General features: G+C 42.9%; 1 protein-coding gene across 1 annotated transcript; it reads left to right on the plus strand.

The window, feature by feature from the left end:
* The first annotated feature begins 139 nt into the window (after nt 1-139).
* On the plus strand, nt 140-26029 carry LOC142591417 (transforming growth factor beta regulator 1). The gene is made up of 5 exons (XM_075703748.1): nt 140-959; nt 5758-6054; nt 11305-11519; nt 14139-14346; nt 25788-26029. The coding sequence occupies exons 1-4, from the start codon at nt 483-485 to the stop codon at nt 14326-14328; spliced, it is 1179 nt and encodes a 392-aa protein (XP_075559863.1). The 5' UTR covers nt 140-482; the 3' UTR covers nt 14329-14346; nt 25788-26029.
* Nucleotides 26030-27229: the final 1200 nt, after the last annotated feature.

The following is a 27229-nucleotide window of genomic DNA, read 5'->3' on the forward strand; positions in this document are numbered from 1 at the left end:
GCTGTGAAACTGAAGAAGTTTACGAACGTTAGGCATGCGCATGGCATGCATGGCGTGTGCGTTATCAGTGTGACATAGCATTCTCGACAGGAAAGTAGCGAGCACAGATATTTCAAGAAAAGAAACACAAGCAAGGCATATGACGATTTTTGTTGTGGGACAAGATAAGTCCCAAACACCGTGGTCCCAAATGGTGCAAGCAAATCCATAGAAAAGCCATTGCCGACCATGGATTGAATGCCGTAGCCGAGCCAAGCAAATATTTTCGTTTTTTGTTTCACGTGTGCTAATGCGGCGGTGATGTCTTCTATTACGGATGATTAAAAGCGGTAATGCAATAATTAGACAAATGTGAAAGTAGCGACAGAACCCTCTAATTGTTTCCAATTTTGTGCAAGAACGTTTCATTGGAAGGACGGCGTTTGAATGGTTGAGTGAGCCAATTGGTTTGACTTAAGTAGACAGTCAGGTTCAAAGTAAAGATGACTGACGACGTATCAGATGATTCTAGCGACTTGGATGCTGGCATTCCAGCTCACACAATTAAATATTTTCCTCGTAGCGGTCGTCAGAAAGGACCAAGTAATTTGGCTCTCAAACGGGCCAACCTCATGTTCACGATGGAAAATGAACGCTACCGTACGAAGTGCCGTAAGCTTGAGCGTTTTATGAAGGATTTGGTCATAGAGAGCGCAGCACTCTGCGACCAAGTGGCACGCGTGCAAGAGTCAATCTTTGTGGCCAAAGAAGAGCGGCGTTTCCTCCTGAAGAAGTTCCTCCAGTACCGTCAGCAACGGGATGGACCCGTTGAAACAGTGCGGCCAGCACCCGTCAGCGCTCCAGCGCAGGCGGGTGGTTCGACACCGCCGTCCACACCAGCACTCGGCGGTGTTTTGGACAGCACCGACAAGGCGCAGGCGAAGGCTTCAAAAAAGGTCCTTAAGCGACGTAACACTAAGGTTTGTAAGCGGATGCTAGCGAAAGCACATGTTGCTCACGTTACAATTGCACTGTGTTCAAACTAGGAACCTTCGCTTAAGTTTGAACGACGGAGAAGTGACATATGCTAATTGCACATTTCACTTGTCCAAAGTGATAATGTGAAGAGTGGGTGTCTTTTCATTGGGTTGGATATTGCAGAGAACGAAGGTTAGTGGTGGTGTGCTGCAGTTAATGCATTGCTCATGTACTGCGCATAAGTGCTGTGGAGAAGAGCACATTTATACGAATCAATTGACGTTGATAACAGACTTTGGAGGTGTAGAGCTTGCGAAATCCCGTTGCCTTGTATGTCTTTTTTATGAGTAAGAGGGGAAAGTGAAGTTGGCATGGTCCATTAACTGAATTGGGGGAAAGAAAATCTTCTGCACAGTGACATAGAAGCGTCACATTGTGTTGTCATGTTTCTTATATGATGTGAAACAGGGGCAGGTATATTAAAGGGATTTGCAAGACCCATGTCCACCTTTACCTGACTTGCATTCCTTTATGATCTTTTCTGCTTGTGGCACCAGCGTGCATGCTGTCTGATCATTGAATATGATAGCAATCAATTGCAGGTTTGTTTGAATTGGTTGAGCAGAGTGTGCCCACCTGCTGAGTGATGAAAATGGAATGAGTATACAGTGTGGCCATGTGTGTGTTAGAAAGTTGTAACACTTCGCATGAAGCCTTTGGACCTTTCATTCATTGTCACCATTAGCTGATTTTTTATGTCCACTGTAGGACGAAGGCTTCTCCCAGTGATCGCTAATTACCCCTGCCTTGCGCTAGCTGATTCCAAGTTGCGCCTGCAAATTTCCTAATTTCATCACCTTGCCTAATTTTCTACCATCCTTGATTGCACTTTTCTTCCCTTGGCACCCATTCTGTAACTCTAATGGTCCGCCAGTTATCTGCCCTGTGCATCACATGGCCAGCCCAGCTCCATTTTTTTTTCTCTTAAAGTCAATCTAGAATATAAGCTACCCCCATTTGCTTTCTGATCCACACTACTCTCTTCCTGTCTCTTAACATTAGGGCTAAAAAAAAAATTTCCATTGCTCTTTGCATGGTCCTTAGCTTGTTCTAAAGCTTCTTTGTTAACCTCCAAGTTTCTGTCCCATATGTTAGTACCGGTGAAATGCAATTATTGTGCACTTCTATTTTCAACGACAGCGGTAAGCTCCCAGTCATCTTTCGGCAAGGCCTGCTGTATGCGCCCCAACCAATTTTTATTCTTCTGTAAGTTTTCTTTTCATGATCAGAAAGATCATGATCTGTGAGTAATTGACCTAGATAAGCATATTCCTGTGCATATTGTAGAGGCTGACTGGTAACCATGAATTCTTGTTCCGTTTCCGGGTTATTGAACATTACCTTTGTATTCTGCATATTAATCTTCAGCCCTACTCTTACACTTTCTTGGTTAAGGTTCTCAATCATTTGTTGCAATTCGTCCCCAGTGTTGCTGAACAGGACAATGTCGTTTCCAAACCAAAGGTTCTTGAGATATTTGATGTTAATCCTCACTCCTAATCTTTCCCTGTCTTTAGCTTGAATATTTTATTATTTTACCTAATTTCTTATTTATGTATTTTATTATTTTACACTCTTTATTATTGTACTGTAAAGGACAAAAAGAAGGCTTTTGAGGTACATATATTACTATTTTAATGTTGGAGGTTGTATAGGAAGACATGTTGTAAGTTATCTCTATAGTTTACTTTTTCATAAACACCTGGTTTCTGTTGTGCTGACTGTGCGTAGCTACATTTTTACTATATTTAGTGACAAATCAAGAACACGGTGGCAACTACCTCGCAATGAGAACATGTACACATGTTAGTGAATCACTTTGTTGGATTGTCCCACTCCTTCCCTATCCTTGCTCTCTGCATTCCTGCCTTTGCCTTACTGAAGTGATGCTTTGGCGGGAACCTTCTCCTCTTAGGGAGTGGAGGCTTACTTATAATGTTCAAAGGATACCCATCTGTAGAGAGCTTCACTCGGCCTTTTGTAGTGCATCTTATCTGCTATAGCCTGCAAGCTGCTGTTCGTGCATTCATGGAGATGCCAAGGGTTTAGGTTGGGTTGAAGGCTCTTCTAATTTGTTTCCATGTATTAATGTATCTGTGTTTCTGCTGCGGGCTGATGCTGTGTGTGTAGTGCATGGCCATGGCATGTTTACTGCTGAGCCACTGGGTTGCCTCCTTTTCATTCCTGTGCAGTCTAAGGAAGTTATTGTTTGGAAGCATCGAGTGGGACAGAGTTCAGGTTCAGCATGCTCTTGTGGGAGAAGCCTTTTCTGCATTGATGACTTCTCACTGACAATGAGAGCTGAAGGGCCCCTCATCAGGTCCCATTGCAAATTTGATTATACACTGGAAATTGTTACCCGCCATCTAGGAAAGTTTTACTGAAATAATTTTTCAAGTCGTTTCATTATTGGAGGAGCTAGGATAAGTTGAACTTTCTGTTACCATGCCAACAGGAGGCAAGTGTCACCGCAAACAGCGACTCTTTCTTTGCCTTGACTAACTTACTCAAGCGACGTTACTTCCCTGCCTTCTGCCATATCAGAGCTGAGGGACAATGTCAGGTTCGTGTGACGAGCTCTGCCTCATCTTTTTTTCTCTCTCTTCTTTTTCTTTTTGCTTTGTGGCACGTTTGAGGTGGTGGCATTATGCTTTCCTCATTGGATGATTAACCAGAGTCACATGCCACGGCCGGTGACATTGCAAATAGTGTGTCTTGCGTTGCGTAGAGGCATCTGTGCATGTGACCTTGAATCTCATTCACTCGTAGCATGGCTCCATCCAGAGGAAGGGCGCACGGCCTTCTGTTTGAAATTTGAACCGTTCTTGCACCACACGGCCATTTTAGTCTTTGCGGACACGATCACCATTGTGTGATCTATGAGCCGCACTTGTTTGTTTGCAATGCCCAGACCTGGTGAGGGGCCCTCTATGAGTCATTTTTTTGGGGGGGGGAGCCTGATTAGCCATTTAAGTACATCAGGCTGCTGCTGTTGCTACAAACCTTGTCAGTTCTGAATGCTTTTCTTAAGTGTGGCTTTTTTACAGTGTTAAATTCCAAAATTAAATTAATGTGGTAGTGCCTCCACCCCCCATATGCACACGTACATGCACACACAGACACACACATTAACAGGTCAATCATACAATCCATTTATGCTCATGGCAAGCTGAAAACTTGTGTGTCCATTTACTGTAAGTTCAACTTCCTTCAGTTTGACCCTGGCAGGAGATACAATATTTATTGTATTTATGCATCATTCAAACTAAAAGCAAGTATTTGGAATGCATTTGAGCCGTTTGCTGTTTTTGAACATAGTTAAATGTGGGCCAAATTAGCCATTGCCATGTTCATGGAAATTGAATGTACCATCGTGTGCTCAGCTGAGCAGGCTGCACCCACTAATAATGAAGACTGCTTTGGAAAATTATGCGTTTGTGTTTTGAATCCTGACCACCATATGACATGGTTTGAAGTGTTGAGGCCTTTGAATTTGCATTATTGTCGGAGCATCTGTATATTTTAAGTATTCTGAAAGCAGTGTTATGTTTACTAAATGATTGAAAATATCTGAGATGAGAAGGCATAGATCGTGTACAGAAGGCACAATAAGTCGTTTGTAGAGTAGTACTCTGTTCCATTAATGCTTTCATATTTTTCTAAGAGGCGTTTTGCTTGGAGCCAACAGGTGGTTTATGTAACCTCAGCTAAACTGATACTTAGGTAGATACAACTAATGGAACATTGTTGTATCTAGTTAAATTAAATTAGCTAATTAGTTACAGTCAATGTTTAAACATTCATTTTAGGGCGCAAGTTATTTTCATTGAAGTGCATTAAAAACCACCCAGCTAGAAGAAGAAAAGTGCCTGAACGAGGCACCACGCTGTTTCTCGAGGCACCACGCTGTTTCTCGAGGTGACGCAAAACCGGCACCACGAAACTCACAGACCGCTGGCGTTCAAAAGAGCACAGGCAACCCTGTCTCAGCACCAAAAGATGACAATGCCCTGTATCTGCCCTTTAAATGTTGCCTATTGGTGACGACAAATAAAACTTCAGCGTACTAGAAGTTACAGCTTGAGTGATATTGTGAACAAACATTGGGAAGAACTCGGAAGCAATATTTTTTGGAACTTGTTTGGGCAGTAACTAGCGTGTTTAATGCAGTCGCATACAAAGGATTGGGGGCCAGAGACTGCATTTTCTTAAGTTTTGACTGGTTGCCCGGATTATCTTGTTTTGTTCTCACGACTTGCCCGGATAACGGCTCTGGCTTTTGGCTCAAGGTCGCTTGAAGGTCGCCGACAACGGCAACTAAAAGCATATAATGCTTAAAATGTTCGTAATTTCTCTAGCATAATTAGTAAACAAAGCATCTCACTAAGTTTGTTCATATTTGCTTTTGATAGAACAATAAATAGTTGCTCTAACCTGTCTGTTAGGTGCCACCTTTTCTTTAAATCTTTGGTTTAAGTACGGTAACTTGAAACACCCTCCGAAATGCTGTGCCAAGAAGCTAGTGCACGAATGCTGTCTGATAAATTTGTGAAATTTAATTTCCTGTTTATTTGTTAGCAATATCCTTATGCTATGATGGTGTTATTAGGTAAATAGTCTTTGTCTTTTTTCTACAGTGTTTCTTTTGTGCACTAACATGGGTGTTATTTCTGTAGTACATAGACATTTGACCAGCTGTTTGAAATCACCTTGGTGTAAAGCAGTGTTGTGTGCCTACAGGAGGGGCTTACCGAGGAAGCACCGCGGCCTAAACGAAGAAAGCCGGCAGGAGCAGACAAGCGACTAGTAGCACCTATTCCACTGGACTCATGCGGTCGACCCTTGTTTCCTATTGTGTTGCCTGGTTGCAAAGTGCATAGCCTTGGGGAGATTGTCACTGACAGAGCTGGATTCCACTGCCAGGAGAGCCTGTACCCTGTTGGCTACTGTAGCTCCCGGATTTATGCAAGCGTCCTTAATGCCAATCATGCCTGCATCTACACATGCACCATTTTGGATGCTGGCACTGGACCTCGGGTATGCTTATGCTTGTACTGTCTCTAAATTCAGCTTGTATTTCTCACAGAAATTGTGAACTTTTTCTGTTTTTTCTTTAAAAAGGTATTTTTAGTTTTCATGTCAGTATTTCTTTTCATAAAAACACAGATATATATATATATATATATATATATATATATATATATATATATATATATATATATATATATATATATATATATATATATATATATATATATATATTCTCCTTGTAGTCAGTATAATAACTTGCATTTGTAGTGAAAAGAATGCCTATTACATGCCCTGATCATTTTCACACATTTTGGACTGCTGAGGCCATGGGCCAAGTGAGACACCAGTTGCAAACTGTAGCTAAGTAACAATAAAATTAAATTCTGGCGTTATGATTCAAAACCACAATAGGATTATGAGGCTGCTAAGTAGCAAGACAAACCTGGTTTATTTTGGAGTTTTTGCTACAATGTAAAAAGCTGGCAAGTACAAAAAGATCTTTTGTGTGTTGGGGCGAGGGAGAGAAACGAAGTGGGAAAGGTAGCGAGGTCAACCAAGGATGTGCCCAGTTGGCTGCCCTAAACTTGGAGAGTCAAGTTATTATAGTAAATGAGAAGAAAAAGTGGCCCTAAGGTTGAGCCCTGTGGTACTGTGGGAAGGTATGTGATGAGAATTAATTACGAACACATATTTGTACATGTTTGTCTGCTTGCTTAACCTTGGATTTGAAAACTATATGTGACCTAGTTTTATCGGTGTTTTTGGCTTTAGCTGAACATGCATTGTAGCTAAACATGTAACATTGAAATGCAGTGTTATGCATCTGTTTGTGTAATCCACCCCTTATACCCGCCATGGTGGCGTAGTGGCTTTGGTGTTGTTGCTAAGCCAGAGGGTGTGGGATTGAATCCAGGCTACAAGCCGCATTTCGATGGGGCTGAAATACAAAAACGCCCGTCGACCATTCATTGCGTGCCTGTTAAAGAACCCCAGGTAGTCAAAATTAATCCGTAGTCCCTCACTACAGCATGCCTCATAACCACAGAATTCATTTTAATTTGTAACCCACCCCTTATTTAATACCCCCCCCCCTCCCCATTTAGAAGGGTCTTTAAGGTAATGAAATGCTGTACCACACAGATACTCCTCTTGAAGATATGCATTTCCCTTTTTATGATTGCCGAATTAATACTGTGGTCACACTTAAAAGGGCCCTGCAGTACTTTTTTGAACATGGTAAATAAGTACGCCTAGTCACTGTGCTGGGCTTTCGTGAACACTTGACCCAATTATTATCCATGCACATGCAGCAGTGAGCCTCACATTTTTCTCAAAAGACTGCCTGACTTTTCCTTCAACTTCTTGAAATTCATATCACCTTCTGTATTTACAGCGACGTACTGATCAGCAAGATAGCTGTTTGCTGGTTTATACATCATGACTACAAAGGAGTTTATTTATTTATTTATTTATTTGTTTATTTATTTATTTCATATGGACTGCTAGCCTCTATATGGAATCTGTTGCAGGTCATGGGAATATACGTTGCACAAAAATATGAATGACAAACTATTATGCACGTGTTTATACTGCAGCCAACAACAAGGCATAGTTAAGCAGTGCAGTAAGAGGGTGTTGCCTTGCTGCTCCAGCCCTTATCGAAAAAGGGTAATAAAGAACAATTGGCAGGACTATGAATGAAAAAATCTGTGACTGGATAAGGCAGTGACACCATCTGGTGGGTGAAAATAATGTAATACCACTGTGCTTATGCGATTATAGGTAAAGAAACGTGCGCATCGCACCACATCAGCACAACAGCATAGCTGTGCCGATGACAAAAAGCAGGGGATGGCCATGAAGGCATGGTAGGGGTAAAATTTGACTGCTGAAAACTGTGCTTGTACAAAGTTCACTTGAAAAAGTTTTAGGTTTTGATGGGAAATATTTGAGGAGATGCCCTTTAGTAAGAGACACATTCAATGTCTTTAAAAGATGTTGCTGGGCCCATTTAATGGCAAAGTGTGATCCTGGTGCTGTTAAATTTTTTCTGCTTATACACATACAAAAATCTTTTGGCAGTTGTTCTGCAGCCATTGTTGAAAATGTGCACATCAGTTATCTCTGTTGTCCTTGCATTTCCAAGCCGTCTCCTTGCATAAACATTCGGTGTCATGTACTTGAGCCACTCTCCTAGTAATGTCAACACATGTGAAACCAGTGCAACATTTATGTTTAGGAAAAGCACAAAAGGCAGCACCGTAAATGGAAGAAAGAGCAGTACGATGCTTTCCTTTGTTGTACTGCCTTTGCACTGTGTGCAGACATATATGATTTCCAAACTACTCAGCTTTCTGTTGCAGTAGGATGTTGTTTGTTGTCATCTTTATTAAAGTAATGATATGAGCCCTCGTACAAAATAGACAAAGTGCGAATGACCGTCGGAGCATGGAGCAGAGGAGAAAGATGTTTGGCTGTGTGCCCCTTTCTAAGAACCCAGCAGTCAACTGCCCGAGTCAGTCAACTACCCAACTACCCGAGTCAGTCACTTGTTTTGTGCCTTCAAAATAAACGCCTCTCGCAACAGTCCATGATAAGTCGTGGGGTGTACCTTGCAGCTCCACCATTACTGTTATATGTGAGAAGTGTTTATATTGAAGGCATGAAGCTAGTGATACAGGATGCTTGATATCAGTTGTGTCTGCTGCAGAGACAGCATGCCAAATGTCTTTCTTTACTGTGCGTCTCAACTGTCATTTGTGCTTTGTCTCTGTTCTGTACAAATGTTCTTGACAATATTTTACTGTTCTGAATCATTTACTTAGTTAAAGCTATAAAATGTAGAATTTTTTTTCAACGTGAACTCCCTTAAAGCTATGGCTTGCACTGCTAAGCATGAGGTAGAAGGATCAAATCACGGCCGCGGCAGCCATATTTCGAGGATGGCAAAATGCAAAAACGCCCTTGTACCTTGCATTGGATGCATGTTAATGAACACTAGATGGTTTCAATTATTCCATAGTCCCCCACTACATTATAGCTCATAATCATATTTTGGTTTTGGCTTGTAAAATGCCAGAATTAATTTTTTTTCTTTAATTTCCTTTAAGACATCGTCTACTAAGCCATACTTTCTGACAATCTGTACAATTCTTTGTTTTGTTTCCACATGGGCTTTAAAACAAAAATCTGGCTGAGATGAGCTCCTGCATTTGTGCTGAAACTTCTTACAGCATTGCACCATGTAAAACATACTGCATCACCAGATGGCACATTGTTTTTTATTGAAGCCTAATGAAAGAGGATGCAATGGAGAAAGCAGTGCAATGGAAAGAAATAAGGTAGTCTTGCAGTTTTTGTATGGACAAGCATACTTTCTGTTTGTCGCAAGGGTACGTGGGGCCTCTGCATGTGACAAAAAAAAAACTGCTTGTTAAGCACATTAATATTTGTAAGTGTGTAATGGTCATAATCAATTCCTTTCAGATATAAGGCAGGTGTGTTAGTTTATGTAGAAAGGTACAATATTCTTAAAAAATTATTTTTCTTATGTTCCATCACAGACATACTTTTTTTTTTATCTCAGGATTGTAGACCTGTTTCCTCTGTCACACCCTAATATATTTTTGTCTTTTGATAAGCTGAGCAGTCTTCCAACCTTCCTTCATTTTCGTGTTGAAGGAGTGTGTGGTACACAGAAAATTGTGATCCACATTATGAAACTATAAATTGTTTATTTTACAGAATGGCACCTTTTGTGTAAGTCTTTTTTGCAATGGAATAGCCCCATGGCCAGTTTGTGCACTTTGACAGCACAGTCCTGAGACACACTGCAAGTAATTGAAGATGGCATAACTTAGTGGCCTCTTTATGCAGGCTGTAGAAAGCCAAAATTATAGGTGCCAGCTTGTGATAGCCCAGCTTCTCTGGACAGACAGTCATACTGTTAGACTGTAATTTATCACTATCACATATTGGTGCTTGCAGTTTCAACTGGCAGTAAAAGAATTTTCTACTGAAAACTGGGGTTGCTTTCAGATGAAACTTTCCTCTGTGTGATTTCACACTTTAAGAACTTCACATAAATGGCCATAAGGTTCTTGAGCATTGCATTTGTGGTGATGGATTGGTCCATTAAGGCAAGTAACAGTGTCTCTGGTTAATAATTACTCTGGGTTATGGTAAGAGTCTATGATCATTGCAAGTATAGCAAGGTAAAATATGTTTTGTTATATGCATGAAAGTTAGATATTTGTTGTAATGAAATCTGTACAGGAGAGGTGAATAAATAGCTTATGTTAGCAAGGAATTAGGTACAGGGTGGTCCTTCATGAAAGGGAACACGTGAGCGCGTGGCCATGTGCTCTGCGGAGGCTGCTTAGAGCGCCAGCAACAGGCAACAAGGGGAAGCACGTGCACTTGTAGCGCCGTCTACTGGTGGCCAGAATAAACAGACACGGCTGATAGGCAAGTGGCTGTGGACTGCCTCCCACGCCAGGTGGATGTGCAACAGGCGGGGCCTGCAATGCAGCGTCTGCTGCTTGCAAACCGCACTCAGTATGCTAGCAGATTACAAACGTGGAAGGACCAACATATGCCCGCTAGTTAAGAGGCACTCCCAGAGTATTTTAATGCGTAAGCATTCTTCGGTGAGTACCGCAGCAAGATCTGTCCGCCACGCGAAAAGTGTAATGCCTTGTATCTGCACGAAAATGCGTAATGTGCAAAGTTACGACGTTTAATCATTTATAATAGTGTAAATTTAGATGATTGGTAGCTTTATCAGCGATGAGGACTGGACGGATGGACGATGAAAAACTAGACGGACGGACAAACAAAGTTCCGAGGGCAGAAGCCCTAGAATGCTTACGCATTAATTATAGGTACACCAGCAGTACCTAATAACTATTGGCCGTACATTGACACTTCCACGTTTCCAGTGTGCTTGCGCATCCAACACGGTTTGCTAGCAGCAGGCATTGCGCTGCAAGCCCCATTCCTTGCCCGACTGTACTAGGAGGAGGGGGGGGGAATTACAGTTAATTCTAGCAGGCGCTTGCCTATCGGCCATGCCTGGTTATTTTGGTTGTGAACAGATTACGCCACAATCAGGTGTTCTTTTTCTTGCTGCCACTTGCTGGCGCTCTAAGCAGCCTCCGCAGAGCACGGACCAGGTGCTCGCGTGTTCTATTTCATAAAGGACCACCCTGTACAATGTGTGTTCTTGCTCAATTTTTTTTTAATTTTCTTTTTCAGTTTGAAATTGTTGCGGAAGATGCACCTGAACGACCTTTTGTGGGCAGCAGTCCAGATGAATGCTATGTCGCACTTTTGAGAGCAGTCAATCGAACATGTGGGGCAGAGGTCATTGTGCCTGCGGCTCGAGGTGCAGATTTTTTCGCTTTGCCTCATCCAACTATTCAGAACCTGGTTCAGAGCTGCCCTGGTGCACGCAAGTGCCCCAATTACAGGTTAGATTTTCATTTGAACTAGTGCATCTTGCACATGCATGCATTGTAAGAGTTAGTCAGGCATGTAAAAAGGTGGTAGCGGGCCCGTGCCATCATCCAACTCATCCACGCATGGGACGTGGTTGAAGGGAGGAACTTGCTTTCATTGAGCACGAGGAATACAGGATTTATTTACAATATCTACATGAAGGGTGGAGAACGTTACATTTCATCAGTCTGGCGTGACTGAAAACGAAGCACACCGAGCAGCCGAAAATGGCTGCTGAAACACACTCTGTCCTCCCTAGATCCCTAGGTGAGGGAAAACTGTCGTCCAACCTGCGTCCAATCAGAGCATCCAAAGTCGTCAATGTATTCTTTGAGGGCGAGGGATTGCACATTCATGCCCGCACTTTTGTTTCACTGAACACACCGAGCGGAGAGGGCCCTTGCAGACAGCGGTTTTCACGCTTGACTCAAGCTGGTACCTCTTTATTCCAGAGCTGACTCCGCAGTTAGTCGCCGTGTCCGTCAAACAACTGTGATGATTACTGGGGCCTGTGAGAAAGTGCCGTAAAACACCCTTTTCTAGGAGTTCTCTTGCTCCAATTAGACCGTGAAGGCGACAGCAAACCAACTAACAATACTTGGTCCACCAAACGTGGCTAGCCTTGCTAGCGCCGTTGGGCTGACCGAAGGAGTCACATTGTTGGCTTCATGAAGCAATTCGTCGCAGCGGGCTGGGAGAGGTTCGAAGGTCACTATCCCCACAGGCTGATCGTAGCAGCATCTTGTTCAATTTTTATGAATATTTCATGTGTTATGTTAAAGTGAGAACTATCTGGAACTGGCTGCTAACCCGTCGTTCAACCCATATGTTTAGAGGAGAGTGAAGTGCCAAAGATCTTGAGACATTTACAGCATGTTTTGCCAAATGGAACAAAGCTCTAAAGGGACACTAAAGGAAAACATTAAATCCATTTAGACTGATACTCTGAGTATTCTTTCAAACTCTATTTTCATTAACTTCACAGTAATGGTTTGATTACTAGAATAAAAAATTAAGGCAAAACATTTTGAATTTCGCGCCGAAACCCCAGCACCGGTATGTTAGTGTGACATCACAGATTTCAAACACTTTTTACTTTATTTAAGCCACTGTGGCTTAGTAAAAGTTCATGAATATTGTTAAGTTCTATTTTAGAATGCAATGTAACCCATCTTTACTAATAAAAAAAGATGAACTACGTACGGACCTCGTTGCAAATAACCACTTCCACGCTGCCAGCTGGCCTTTAGTTTTCTTGTGTTTTTTTAATGACAGCATTAGGAGTGTCAAAGTGGAAAAAAGTGTATGTATGTGTGTGGGAAGCTAGTCACATGGTAGACGTAGAGAGCGGATGGGAGAGCTTAGAAGAGTGTTGTGTGTTTGTTGTAGTGCAACTGATGTTGGTCTGCTTCAGGCCACCATCAGTTGCACTTTACTTTTTGAAGAGGCAGGACATGTATCGAGTGAGCTCTTGAACAACACTTCAATGTGGTAGATGCGGTTTAAGTCATGCATCCGGGACCTCAAATAGTTGCGACTTAATGCAAACATATTTCTCTTGTATTTACCACTAAATCGCCACAGTAGTGCTGTGCAGCGTGATCGCTGCGATTAAAAAGAGCAAACTGAAGGCGCGAGCGGCAAGGGGATTTGAAGAAAAGGTCAGTAGAGGAGGAGTGTCACTGCATTAAGCTTATTCGGGGGATTTACACCCAATGACTCAATCTGAACTACAGATGTCACAGTGCTTCTAGTGAGTGGCAAAGCAAAGTCATTCATGGGCAGGATCTTTGTTTGAGCTATAGTTGGTGCTGTTGCATGGCCAAGAAATGTCCTTGAATAACCCACTGTGGTGTTCATTAACCCTAGATTCTTCATGACTTCTGTCTGAAGATACCTCCAGTCACTTAATCAGCACTTAGTACAAAAATAGTATGAAAGATGCCTTTACGCTGTTTTTCAAAGCTTGTTTAATGGTGTAGAATGCAAGGGTTTGTGACTGTTACCACACTTTCATATTAATGCTCTAAATATTATTTGCATGCTCCAGGCTGCACCAAAATCAGAATTTGTTGGCTCCAATTTGCTCCAGAATGAAGTTTTACCTGCTCTAAAAATTGTTACAAAATGATTTAAGGGATGGGCATTCATCACAAATGATGGGCATTCCCCTCCCTTGTGATGAAACTACTGCTTTGTTAATGCTTCTGTTGCTGATCTGTCTAGACTTTTTGAGTTGGGATAGTTGAAGTGCTTAACTATGGCCTAAATTTTTATTCAAATCTAATTTAGAGATGTTCATTCAAAGCTTCCTAGGCATAAAAAATTATTTGCTTTGATAAAATGTAATAACTGTGATTTTATCAAATTTTTAATTTAAAGTATTTTCTGTCTGTTTAAAAATTTATGGGTAAATTGCGGGTTTACTGTAATATTATTTGTGGAAAAAGCAAAGGTGAGAGTATGTAATGCATTTGAAAGATCTTTCCTTTCTAACTTGGGAAAAAAATTTCACTATTACCACTTCACAAAGTAGAACCTGAAGGCATAGTAGTGCTCCTTAGTTCATTATAAAATGTTCTTCTTGACAGATGGGTGCGCTTTGAGGTATCACGCAGTGCAACTGATGAGACTGAGCGGCTGGACAGTGACCCCTACTTGAGCTATGCAGCCTTTCGACAGCTGTGCCTTCAGCCACGACTAGCTGCCATAGCTGCAGCATCTGAGCCCAGCCTGCCTGGAGGCGTAACCATCAAACAGGAGCCACTGGACATTGTGTAGGCACATCAAAAATACATAGTAAGTTTAATTTTTGTGCAGATGTTCATTAACACTTCCCGTATGAAAGGACGAGCTGAGCTCGTCAAGGCGTACTTGCAAAAAAGTCGGAACGATAAGTCAAACTCGTCTGGCGCTGTTTTATTTTTCCTGCAGCCCTCAAGACAATTTGAGCTTGTCTGTTGCTCTTTGCTTGTTGTAAACAACACCAGATTGCACAAGGCACCTGTTGAAGAGCAAGGTTGTTGACATAAACTTTTTTGTTTTGTTGTTTTGTCACCAGCCATCTATTTAAATAATGGTTGTTACTTTCACAAGAATGTGAAACACACATTTAACTGATTAATTGAAATTTAATGAAGTTACTTAGTAAACATTATTCAGTTAGTTTATTATGTTTTTCTTTATTTCTCATACAAGTAATGTTCGCCTCTGAATATTCCAGCTCAAGGAATGGAATTGTGCTATCTGTCACAGGTGATTTTTTAAAATTATGTAAAACTTAAGTGTGATCACCCTGTGTTCAAGCCCACTCCTGTAAAAATTTGATATACATGTCGAGTGGTTGAAGGTACCCAGCAGGAGCATCGATGGTGTTTTGCGTCACTGGCATTTCTCACACACAGCTACGTATCTTCGAACGGAGTGAGCAAGCCCTTCCCAAAAGAAGCATCGGCGGATCCGGTCGTAGGTACGCGACACACCCAGATGACCGGTCGTGAAGTTCGTGGAAAACAGCCGAGCAAAGGTGTTTAGGGATCACAAGGAGTAATGCAGGGCCGTCGGGGGAACATTGGGGCAGTAGAGTACACCATCTTGAAGTGTGAATAAGCGAAGGGAACTGTCGGCAAGTGACGATTCCAGGTGGTCAGTGATAATACGCAAGGATGGGTCATGGTGCTGCTCGTCGGCGACATGGAACGTGGAAAAACAGAGAACACAGGCGTCGGTGTCAGCATCAGGCATAGAGGTCACGTCTTCAACTAGGTATAAGAGAGAGGCAATCTGCGTCCTGGTGTTGGCATCTCGACTTGTAAGCCACTGCGTAGGGGTATTCTTGTAGTCAGAGGGCCGAGCCGAGCCGGCCAGTAGGTTCTGGAGCGACGAAAGCCAACAGAGCGCATAATGGTCTGTGATTACTGAGAAGGGCTTGCCATATAAATGTGGGCGGAACTTTGAAACAGCCCAGATAAGGGCAAGACATTCGCACTCGGTAATCAAATAGTTGCGCTCTGCAGGTGTCAGGAGCCGGCTAGCATAAGCTATGACACGGTCGTGTCCGTGTTGGCGTTGGGATAATATGGCACTGATCCCATAACCACTGGCATCGGTTCAGACCTCTGTAGGTGCGGACAGGTCAAAGTGGGCCAAGACCGGTGGATTGGTGAGAACCATGATAAGGCGTGAAAATGCGGCAGCCTGAGCGCAACCCCATGTTTACATGGGGTTGCCGGCACATCTTTCTTCAGAAGTTCAGGGAGAGGTCGAGGGATTGCTGCTAAATCTTTCACGAACCGTCGGAAATAAGAACAGAGCCCCACAAAACTCCGGACGTCTTTGACAGACGGAGTTACAGAAAAAGCCGTTACTGCTCGAACCTTCTCCGGGTCGGGCTGTACTCCAGAAGCATCAACGAGATGTCCCAGCACTGTAATCTGTCAGCGCCCGAAGTGGCACTTCGATGAGTTTAATCGGAGCCTAGCCTTGCGGAAGATGTCAAGGATAGCTGCGACATGCTCAAGGTGCGCCTCAAATGTAGGAGAAAACACAAAGACGTCGTCGAGGTAACAAAGGCAAGTCGACCATTTGAAACCTTGAAGCAGAGAGTCGATCATCCGTTCGAACGTGGCGGGGCCATTGCATAAAGCAAAAGGCATAACCCTGAATTGGTAGAGGCCATCTGGAGTGACTAAAGCAGTCTTTTCTTGGTCTTGCTCATCGACGGAAATCTGCCAATAACCAGATCGAAGGTCAATGGACGAAAAGTATTTGGCACCGTGAAGACAATCAAGAGCGTCGTCGATTCGTGGTAAAGGGTAAACATCCTTTTTAGTAATTCGGTTTAGGTGGCGGTAATCGACACAGGAACGCCACGTGCCATCTTTCTTTTTTGACGAGCACGACCGGTGACGCCAAAGGACTCGACGAGGGCTCAACAATGCATCTGGCGAGCATCTTGTTTACTTTATGCTCAATAACTTGCCGCTCTGTTATGGACACGCGATATGGTTGGCGGCGAATGTGAACAGCATCACCAGTGTTTATCTGATGCTTAACAAGGGACGTCTGACCAAGTGGTCGATTGTCAGTGCCAAATATGTTGCAGTAGGAAAGCAAAAGGCGATATAAGGTGGCTGCTTGGTCAGGTGCGAGGTTCGGAGCGACCATGGGACGTAATAGGCCGTCTAGTTTCAAGGCATCCTGCGGGTAATCAGGAGGATCTGGAGACACGTCGGCTTCAAAAGCAGTGACATGGTCGGCAGTCACTTACCGGAGCTTGGCCACGCTATGCCTTCAGGTAACACTTGCTTCGTCAAGCCAAAATTGATAGTGGGGAGACACGTCCGATTAGCAGCAAGGGTTACGACGGAGTGTGGCACAGAGATGTTGCACTCCAGAAGGACATCACTAATAGGTGCGGCGACACAGTCGCCATCAGGCACGGTTGCCATATTCAACGAAGGTTAAGGGCTTTTGGACGTAAGCGAACAAACGCTGTAGTGCAAAGGGTGTTCAGTTGTTATTATGGACTCATAATGCGCTCATTATTGACACTTGGGCACGAGTATTAATTAATGCCATCAAGGAAACACCATCTACGTCTACTTCAATTAGATTCGTATTGGTGAGGAGCGTCAACGGAGGATTTGGACAGGACGAACGTGATGCAGCACTACCTTCAAGAGCTGCATGGCTTAGTTTTCCATCCGGGACGGTCCATAATTGGTCGGCGACGAATAGCGGCACGGCTGGGGCGACGGGGATCGATGGCGCTGAGGTGACGGTGAGCGAGCAGTACGACTGACATCGACGGATACGTCAGAGGTAGGAGGCATACAGCGAAGCGAGTAACGGCGCGGGTCGGCATATGGGCGAGGAGACAGGGAAAAGGAGCTCGAATAAGGCGACATCCAGGAGGTGCGGCAGTGGCGAGTGACGTGACCAACGCAGAGGCAACGGAAGCAAATGGGCTTGTCGTCCGGAGTTCTCCACTCGGCAGGGTTACGGTATCTGGGAGGGGAATACAGATTGCCGTGAGGCGTAGCAGTCGGCACCGGTCGCGCATCAGGTCGGGAGACGGAACAGGCAGCAGGAAAACCTAGGTTTGCAAATTCTTGCCGCACAACTGCCTGAATGAGAGAGATCGCTGGGGCTGGTTGGTCAATGGTGGGGTCAAGGGGGCATTGATGGAACGGCGCAGGACTTGTGGCCTGGAGCTCGCAGCGAACAATACGTGACGTGGTGGTGAAGCAGTAAGGTCGACGGAAGATGACATCGCAGCCGTGTTAGGGAGCCGGAAGAACTGTGGAATGACACGGCGGCTTTTCGCGAGCTCAAAGTGGCGGCATTCCTTGACATTGATGTCGATGGTGGACACATTGTTGAAGACTAACAAGTTGAACGTGTCATCCGCGATGCCTTTGAGTATGTGGCCGACTTTGTCAACCTCGGCCATTTTCTCGTCAACTTTCCAGCCAAGAGCGAGCACGGCTTGCATGTACGAGACGTACGATTCAGTAGAAGACTGAACTCGGGTAGCAAGCACTTTTCTAGCGGCCAGCTGCCAACCAGTGGGATTTCCAAAGAGGTCACTGAGCTTCTCCTTGAAAGCATCCCAGCCAGAGATCTCGTCCTCGTGTGTCCGGAACCAGACACGAGGAGTTCCACCCAAGTAGAATAGGACATTTGCTAGCATAATAGTAGGGTCCCAGCGGTTGTTTCAGCTAACATGCTCATACAGGCTGAGCCAGTCTTCGACGTCGACATTATCTTGGCCGGAGAATACGCCAGGATCATGGGTATTGGTAACCTTAAGTACGGTGTTGTCGGAGTCGCAGGACTAGGAGGAGACGAGACGTTGTCACAGGGGGCCATGGCAGAAAGCAGGATGATGCGGAGCTCCGTGGCGAGGATGGGGAACGGCACCCTCCACCAAAATGTTACACGAACAAAAGGTTAAAGCTGGAGACTATTTACAAAATATATTTACACGGGATAATGCAGCGCTGGCCAGTTCAGCCGACAGCTCGAGAGCCAGAGTGCGTTCTTCCTCCTCTTTTCTCGAGTGATGGTGCCCACGCACCTCGTTCAAACAATCAAATACCGCGCGCGTGTAGCAATATTGTGTGCATCTTTCATTTTGTGTTTTTGGTGGTGCACAAGCTTCTAGCCTGAGTTTGACAAATCGGGGTGTTTTCTGCTAGTTACACCACACAGCCACTTGGGCACTTCCATGTAAGTATGCTAGTTGACTTTCTGAACTTGTACAGATTTAAAATGAAGGAGCACTTTGATGTCAAAAAATTTTCCTAGAGGGAAATGAACTTGATGGACAGATGTTGGTCTTTGACATGTGCCATTGTAAAACCAATGGAGACGGATACAGAGGTTGAAAATAAAGCAATACAATAAGCAGGCGAAGCTTTATGCAAGTACCCTACTTGGCCAACTGATGGAGACCATTGGTGTAGTGTGTGCACCTTGTGGCATCCGTTGTTATCAGCTTCCTTTCTGCTTGATTATAAGGTTCTTCGCACATGTATTCCAGTCTGAATAACTCGTACATCAAAGACAGCGAAGCTGTATAAGGTAGTTCTAACACCCTTCTGAAGGCCTAAGGGTCTGGTTTGCCATTGCCTAAAATCTACCAAATACTTTGCAAGTGCCTTACTGTTCCTTTGCCATACCTGAATCATTTCAAATTCTTCATTATATTTGAGCCCAGCCTTGTAGTCTCCACTATAGCTGATGCATGTTCCTGTATTCTGCATCTGCTCTACTGATGCTGGCTGTGCATTCTGCCGGCCTGGTCTTATGGCTGCTTTGGGGCTGCGATGCAAGCTGCGTTGCTGACTGTCCTTAGTGAGCCGGCTGTTGCCTACACCAGGAATGGCAGAGTATAACAGCACCTTAACCGACACCGGCATTTGGCTGCATCTTCTCACCATCACCCTGGTCAAACAGCCACTTCGGGGCTGTGACACAGGCTGAATTGCTGGCTCTTCTTTAAGTGACATTTGATACTGACCACATCACCACACGAAAAGCATTGCAGAACTCCCCTTAAGAGCTTTGCTATTAATTCTCATTACTTTTTGGTCGCCTCTAATATCTGTGCTGCTTTCTGAAGGCAGTGCAGCCCTGGCCTGAACATGTGTACGCCACGCACTGACTTTGTGTGTTGTACATATACCACTCACCGGGGCTTCCCAAACTGTGTGGCCTTGGGGAACCCCATCAACCTTCTCAGACTGTCCTGTGCAATGCACTCCTTGCTCTCCTTTTTCCCACCAATATGCTTATCCATATCTTCACACACCTAATGTTAGAATGAATCCACCAAATGACTGCACACATTATATTAGACAAAAATAAGAGCAAAAGAAGTGTGCGCAAATGATCAGGACTGTGCAGATATTCAATACTTTGAATATTAATCAATTAATTTTGGCTATTTGATTTGTACTCTATTCAAGAATTCACTATTCAAAATTGTTGAATATTCATTTCTGTTCGAATATAAAGGATAACACTTATTGGAGTCTCTGGAGATAAAGACCATTGCACCAGGGGCACTTCCGAATGATTCTGTTGCAGGACCAACTGCGGATGCTGCCAAAAATCACCGGTTCCTCAGCGAATCCATGGAGCAGCCAACTTCTTTTCAATAACTTCCAGTCATTCAATAAGAATGCCTTGCCTTAATGTAGCTATAAGCTTGTCCCGGCTGTCTCTCTTTAAATGTACACTGCTGTAGTAATATCGATGGCTTTTTCTATAAACATGACATTTTGTGTGCATGGCAACATGATATATGATATATCTGAAAGAAGTTGTTTATCATATACAAGCTCCTCAGTTGACTAGTTGTCCAGTTGTGAACAGCATTACATGCATGTATCAAAATGGAAACAAGCCTTTTTTTACCATGTGTACTGCACACAAACTTTATATTCCACTTCGTTTGAAACAAGTAGGGGTGTGCAAATAGTAATTTTTGATACCGAATCAAATGTGAGTCAAACAGTATCAGAAGTGAATCAAATCAAATATTGCATAGTTTTTCAAATAAACATTGGTTGTTGTATTCATCAGTATTATAAAAAAATGTTCACCTCCTACTGTTCATAATGTTGCAAGATTCTGTCAGAGCATTGCACATTATGAAGTGTTGTTTACTAGAAGTCCAAGTGGAAGCATTCAGAACAAATCAGAACCAGTAGAATTTGTTTGCATACCTACCATTTTTTGGAAAGTGCAATAGATCACAGCTTAGAAGGAAAATTGGGATCCTTGAACAGTGTATAGCATGCTCCACTACACAACTTCTTGTGTTTTATGTATACTACTGTGGCCACCAGGATGAAATTTGTAGCACTTTTTGCTCCAGTTGTTTGTTTTGGCTCGCTAGAGGATTTGAGCTATTCAGTAACCTTCCGTAAGATATCCATATACTATTTGGATACCGCCTATTCAATTCGAAGGCAGTATCAAATAGGCCAATATTTGATTTTTTTATTCAAAGGTTTCAAGTATTCATGCACCCATAAAAGTTAGAAAGTGTTCAATGTTCAATTAGATGTTTGAAGGCTATTTCAAAGGTCACCTGGCCACATGGGACTGTGGTGCGCCTTGCATATGTTAAATTTCTTCTCTTTTTATTCCTGAAAAGGTAGAAATGAACGCAGCATGGAAGCAAACTAGCCTTTATAGACATGTACTGTGCCACCGTCAAAGTACGTACCTGTGCTCTGAATTGTAGTCTGTGTCATCAGAGTACTCAGTTTGTGTCATCAGGGTATCATCAATTGTAGTCTGTATCATCAGAGTGCCTGTACTTTCCAAATCGGGAGTTGATCACTATGAGCAATCAGAAAGACCAGAGAATAAAAACAATCTTAAAAACAGACAGCTGAAGCTGTCATCGTCACAATGCAGCAATGAAAGCCCAACTGAAGGAGGAATCTTGACAAAGGTTCTGAGGGTACCATTTACATTGTTGGAGAATTTTGAAGTTTTGCACTTATGAAGAGATCAGTCTGCATTCTGGCCAAATTTGATGTGCATTCATAATCTGCAATAGTAATAAGCAAGTTTAGAATCTTTCAACATTGTTTTTCTCTTTTACAACGTAAGCTGTTATGGGCTCATTCTGATAGCTGTTTCGGTTGGCAGTAGTGTCCGCCGCCGGTGCCTAGTGTCCATCGCAGCTATGGCTGGGAATAGGAAAAAAAAAAAACATTTCCCACCAGAATCGAACGCGAGCCCACTGTGCAGGAGTCAGCCAGCCATTCTACCACTGAGCCATGCCAGCGCTTGCTAGCTTGCAGTGGAGAAATGCCCTATAGATACATCCTAGTGTGCCAGGAGGCACGCGATGTGACATGTGTGCTGCATAGCACCGATACGTGCTCACTTTGCATTACAGTTGCATATTATTACACCAGGGGGGGGGCACACCATGTAGCAGACGCACAGGTACAAGGTAGTTCGAGAAGGTTTGAGAAAGAAAAGGAAGTTTAGGAGATGTATACAGAAATGCTAGAAAAAATATACATTGTGTACCTGATTAAATCAATCTGACTGGAAACACTGAAAACACAGCTAAGACAACGTGCCACTAAAAAAAAGTAATGGCTCAGTGGTGCCGGCCTGAGCAATGTTGACAGACAAGCAGCTAGCATCATCTAGTAGCAGCGGAACCAACTTTGCTTTCTAGCGAGACGTTTTGCATTTTTTTTTTTCAAAAATTTTGCCCTCCAACGTGCGCGTGCGGCGCTTACACAAGGGTAGCCCTTATACTAGTATACAGGGTGTCCCAGCTAACTTTAACCAGAGTTTAAAAATATGCTGATGCGCTCTAAGATGACGCAACCAAATGCATGTTGCTCACTTTCGTATGTAGTGTGTCACGCAATTTTTCGTTTTGCCTAATTAGATAATTAGTCAAAATTAATTAACCATCTTCTGAAGCAATGAAGCTAGGAAAAAAATTCCAATTAGAAAGTTGTAGAGCGGTTTGCAAAACGTCCGAATAAACAGGTTGTCTTTCTATCTATTAAGTATTATTGTTTTTCCGCTTGGTGCAGTGGCCCACGAAATAAAAAGATACCATGTGACATGTCCGCTTGCGCACCATAATTGCAGCGCTGCCATGCACTCCGGGTACAAAAGAACATAGCATCTAGCCAGCTGTGCTGCCGCTGCGCCTGCTTATCGCTATCATGAACCGCCGCGAGGGAAGCACATCGGTGGCATAAATCGTACAGCCAATGCCTGCATCACTGCCCCGTCGCCTTTTGAGCAACATCACACCCTGCTAGATGCTATGTTTGTTTGTATGAGAAACATTTGAAAGCGCTGCAGTCACGATGCGCAAGCATGCATGTCACAAAGCATTTTTTTTTTTTGCATTTCACGGGCATCTGCAATAAGCGGAAAAACACTAATACTTAATAGATAGGAAGTTAGAAACTGTTTAATCGGACATTTTGCAAAGTGTTCTACAATTTTCTAATTGAAATTTCTTGCCTAACTTCGTTGCTTCAGAAGTTGGTTAATTAATCTTGACTATGTAATTAAGCAGAATACAAGAAATAGTGTGACTTACTACATACAATAGTCGGCAACATGCATTTGGTTGTGTCATCTTAGAGTGCATCGGAATATTTTTTAACTCTGGCTAAAGTTAGCTGGGATGCCCTGTATACAGTAAACCCGCTTTAGCTAACTCATCAGTGTTCCCGATAATGATGGTCAAGGTCAAATTTTTCTTTAACTAATGAAGAGAAAGTAATCATTTAGCTTATTTGCAATTAATTGTTTATAAGAGGTAATAAAGGCATTTTATAGCACTCTCCTTGGCCTTATGTGAAGCACAAACCTTGCACAAGAAACAATACTTTTTAAAATTCCAGGGGGCACAGAAAAATAACCAAATAAGATATTGAGAAACTAAAGACATATTAAAAATTAGCAGACATATTTAAAAGAAATAATAAACTTTATATTTCTACACACGTGTGATATTTGATTGTTTGAACGAGGTGCATGGGCGCCCTCACTCAAGAAAAGAAGGGGAAGAACGAACTGGGCTCGCGCTATGAATCTGACTGGTCAGTGCTGCAACTGCTCTTGTAAATATAACCTGTAAATAGTTGCTCATCTTACTGACTCGTCCTTTGCGTAAAAATATTGTGCATCGATTTCATCCAGTTAGCTCTTAAATTAACGAAAATGGTTGTGTGAGGAGCCTCTCTCCTAAAGGGCCTCCGGACAAGCTCTGACATTTTTTTGCACATTTCAAACAAACAGACACATCGTGTAGAAAATGCCATGACCAACAATGTTGGCGAATGCCGTAGCACTATGCACCGTGAGAATGCCACAAACTTAAAAAAACAATCCTGTGCTTTTTCTTCTTGCTTTTCCGTTGCCTCCTTGGCACATTGTGATGTCAACAGAGTGCTCCACGTGATGTCGGGATGGTAAAAGCTGTGAATTGGTCAATTTTTGAGAGATGACAATGCCAACATGACGAGAGCTGGGGGTGTCTATTGTGAGTCATCAAGCCTTTTATGAAGGTTTCATTCAGTCTGCTTCACGTGAAGAGTGATTGGGGGCTTACAATGGAGGAGTCTTTCTTGTGATCTGACGCAAGGAAAATTGTGATCCACCTGAATTGTAGCATGAAGCTACAAAGGAAACCCATGCGGGTTTCTCAGAAACAGACTTGCATTTGAAGAAAAACAAAGTGAGGCTTTGTTTATAAGAAATCCAGATGAATTCTTTTGTAGCTTCATGCTACAATTCAAGTGGGTGACAGTTTCTCCATTTCATGGACTTTCCTCCGCCTCGTGGGCTTCCACAGAACCGATTTGCCATGTTCAGTGTCCCAGTGCCTCACATTGTTTATTCATTTGCCCTCGCTTTATCTAATAGCCTCCTGGTTAGCTCAAATGGCAGAGCGACCGCGTGGAAAAGGCATTGGTCTCTGGTTCGAATCCCAGACCAGAATGAATTTTTCTTCAACCGCGAGACTTTGTTTCGGAGAAACCTGTAGAGGTTTTCTTTGTAGCTTTGTGCTACAGTTCAGATGGATGACAATTTTTCCCTTTTGTGTTTTTGTTGTTGCGGTTGTATGCTCAAGCTGTATCGTGTCTGCTTGTAATTGTTGGTTACCATCATTTTGCACTGTTTACTCACTGATGCAATAGTCCTAACAGGGCTTCAGTATACAAATGCAAATAAATAAATAAATAAATAAATAAATAGCTTTCTGTGATAGACAGCACAGATTGAGTTTGTTACTGTGACAAAATTACAAGCAATTTTTTGCAGCCATTATCGAAACAAATCTGGATAGAGCTTTTCCTTTGAACTCATAGTGTGTACAGTGCATTTCCAGGGTTGTCTTATTTTTTATCTAGTTCTTATCAGACATATTCAAAAAGAAATTTTTGTGTGTTTAAGCATAATATTAAAATATCTTTGGCTGTTTACTGAATGTTATTTGTGAGCCACACAAAGCTTGTTGTCTTTTTTGTGTGTGTATCATTTTAAGCCGGCATAAAGTAGAGCAATATTGTTATGTATCAGCCTATTTTTTGAGCCTCCGAATGATTCTTCATCATAATTATCTATGTGCCACCAAAGTCGGGTTTTGTGTTAGAATTTAGTTTAAAGATAAAGAATGTAATGCCAGGAAAGTTGCAGGTGCTTGAAGTAATTTGCTAATTACCCTTGCCTTGTTGCAGTGAGTAGATCCCCTGCAAGACATTAGCCTGTATTGGAGCCCTGCATTAAAGCAGTGTGCAGTCATTTCTTTTCCCATCACTGTGAAAGTTGTTTTCTCTTATGATGCTTTTATGTGCTCTTGTGACCTTCTGTGATCTTCTGTGACCTTCTGCAGTGTTGGTGCTCCAGAATACTAAGCAGTTGCATTCCACTAAAATTTTGTGGCATATAAGTTATTCTGCTGACATGGTGCATTTCTGTCATCTGTGATCAATGCATCGATCTGACAGGATGATGCTTACCTGCCTGAAACACTAAAAAGCAGTCATTGAGAGGCAGCATTCGTCCAAAAAATTGATTGGATTAGATATTTCTGTTTTGAGGCCTTTGGCACAGAATAGTGAAGTATATGTGGCACTTCCAGTTCCATGAAACTTCAGTTGTTGTTGTTTTTTTTTTTTTTTTTTACAACTTCTACTAAGGTACTATTTGCATGCATTGAACAGACTTGCAGGCTCTCCGAGATGGGAAGGCACTGCTTGACCAGGCACGAAATCCACAGCATGTGCTCACCAACAGAAGACAGCTGCCAGAACTGCATCACAACAAAGACAGCAAATGTCGACATCAAGCGGAACATCACGGCGGAGGCCATGCCTGCGAAGTGCAGCCAGCTAGCTTGATGGTATTTAGAGTACTGTTTAATAAAACATATGGCACTGTTGCCAGCTGCGTTGTGTTTAAAGTCGTTGCTGTGAACTGATTATCTTGCTACACACACACAATCTTGGTAACGATCATGGCTGCATATCTTAAGATTTGCAGGCTACATTAGAGTACCCACCGTGGTTGCTCAATGGCTATGGTGTTGGGCTGCTGAGCACGAGGTCGCGGGATCGAATCCTGGCCACGGTGGCCGCATTTGGATGGGGGCGAAATGCGAAAACACGGGTATTCTTGGATTTATGTGCACGTTAAAGAACCCCATATGGTCAAAATTTCTGGAGTCCTCCACTACGGCATGCCTCATAATCAGAAAGGGGTTTTGGCACGTAAAACCCCATAATTTAATTTTAATTTTACATTAGAGGCAAAGGCAGGAAACTTAATCGTGTAAAAGTTAAGTAGAACGGCCTGAAAGTTAGCCCCTTAGAAAGGACATTGAGGCCTAGCTTGGAAAGTAAGCATTATTTACTGCTAACTCAGGCTTTGATTATTTTGTTTTGGGAGAGTTGTTTCCATTGTGTTTCAAGTGAAACATCTGTGTTCACATGCTATCAATATTGCCTCGCATTTTTTGGCTTGTTACCAATAAGGGTAATCATGCCTGGCACAAGCTTTAGTGGAAATAAGGGAACCGAGAGGCTTCATTTTTCTTTGGACACTACCACATGAAGCCAAGTAAAGCATACCAAAAGTTAATTGTGCTTTTTGATTGAAATGTAGAAACTGGTAGAAATAGTGGTAAGGAGAAATTAAAGTGGACAAAAAAAAAAAAACGCTGTCGGTGGGAGCCAAACCCACATCTTCCATTTCATGCATGTGCGCTATCATATGCATATGCATCTTCCACTTTATGCATGTGATGCTCTACCAATTGATCTACCAATTGCATGTGATGCTCTAGCAATTCAAGTTGTCTTTCTGGCCACTTTCTTGGGTATATGCATATGTGTACCACATCTTGCCTTGACAGTGTTAGCCAGTACCACTTCATGGCCAGGGAGGGGGATGAGTGATGAACTTGCAAGTTTTAAAAATGATTTGAGGGACCCTAAAAATGAAGAAGAGGGACCCTAAAAGATGTACAGCATGAAAGTGGTATATGCAAGCACTTACAATGCACTGTTTAAAAAACTATCCCAGAAAAGTTTTTGGAACAGGTGATCTAATTGCAGAATTACGTTCTGATGCGATTGAAGCAGCAATGTTCTTGGCATTGCGTTCT

This window comes from Dermacentor variabilis, chromosome 1 (genome assembly GCF_050947875.1).
Source record: "Dermacentor variabilis isolate Ectoservices chromosome 1, ASM5094787v1, whole genome shotgun sequence".
Taxonomy (NCBI): Eukaryota; Metazoa; Arthropoda; class Arachnida; order Ixodida; family Ixodidae; genus Dermacentor; species Dermacentor variabilis.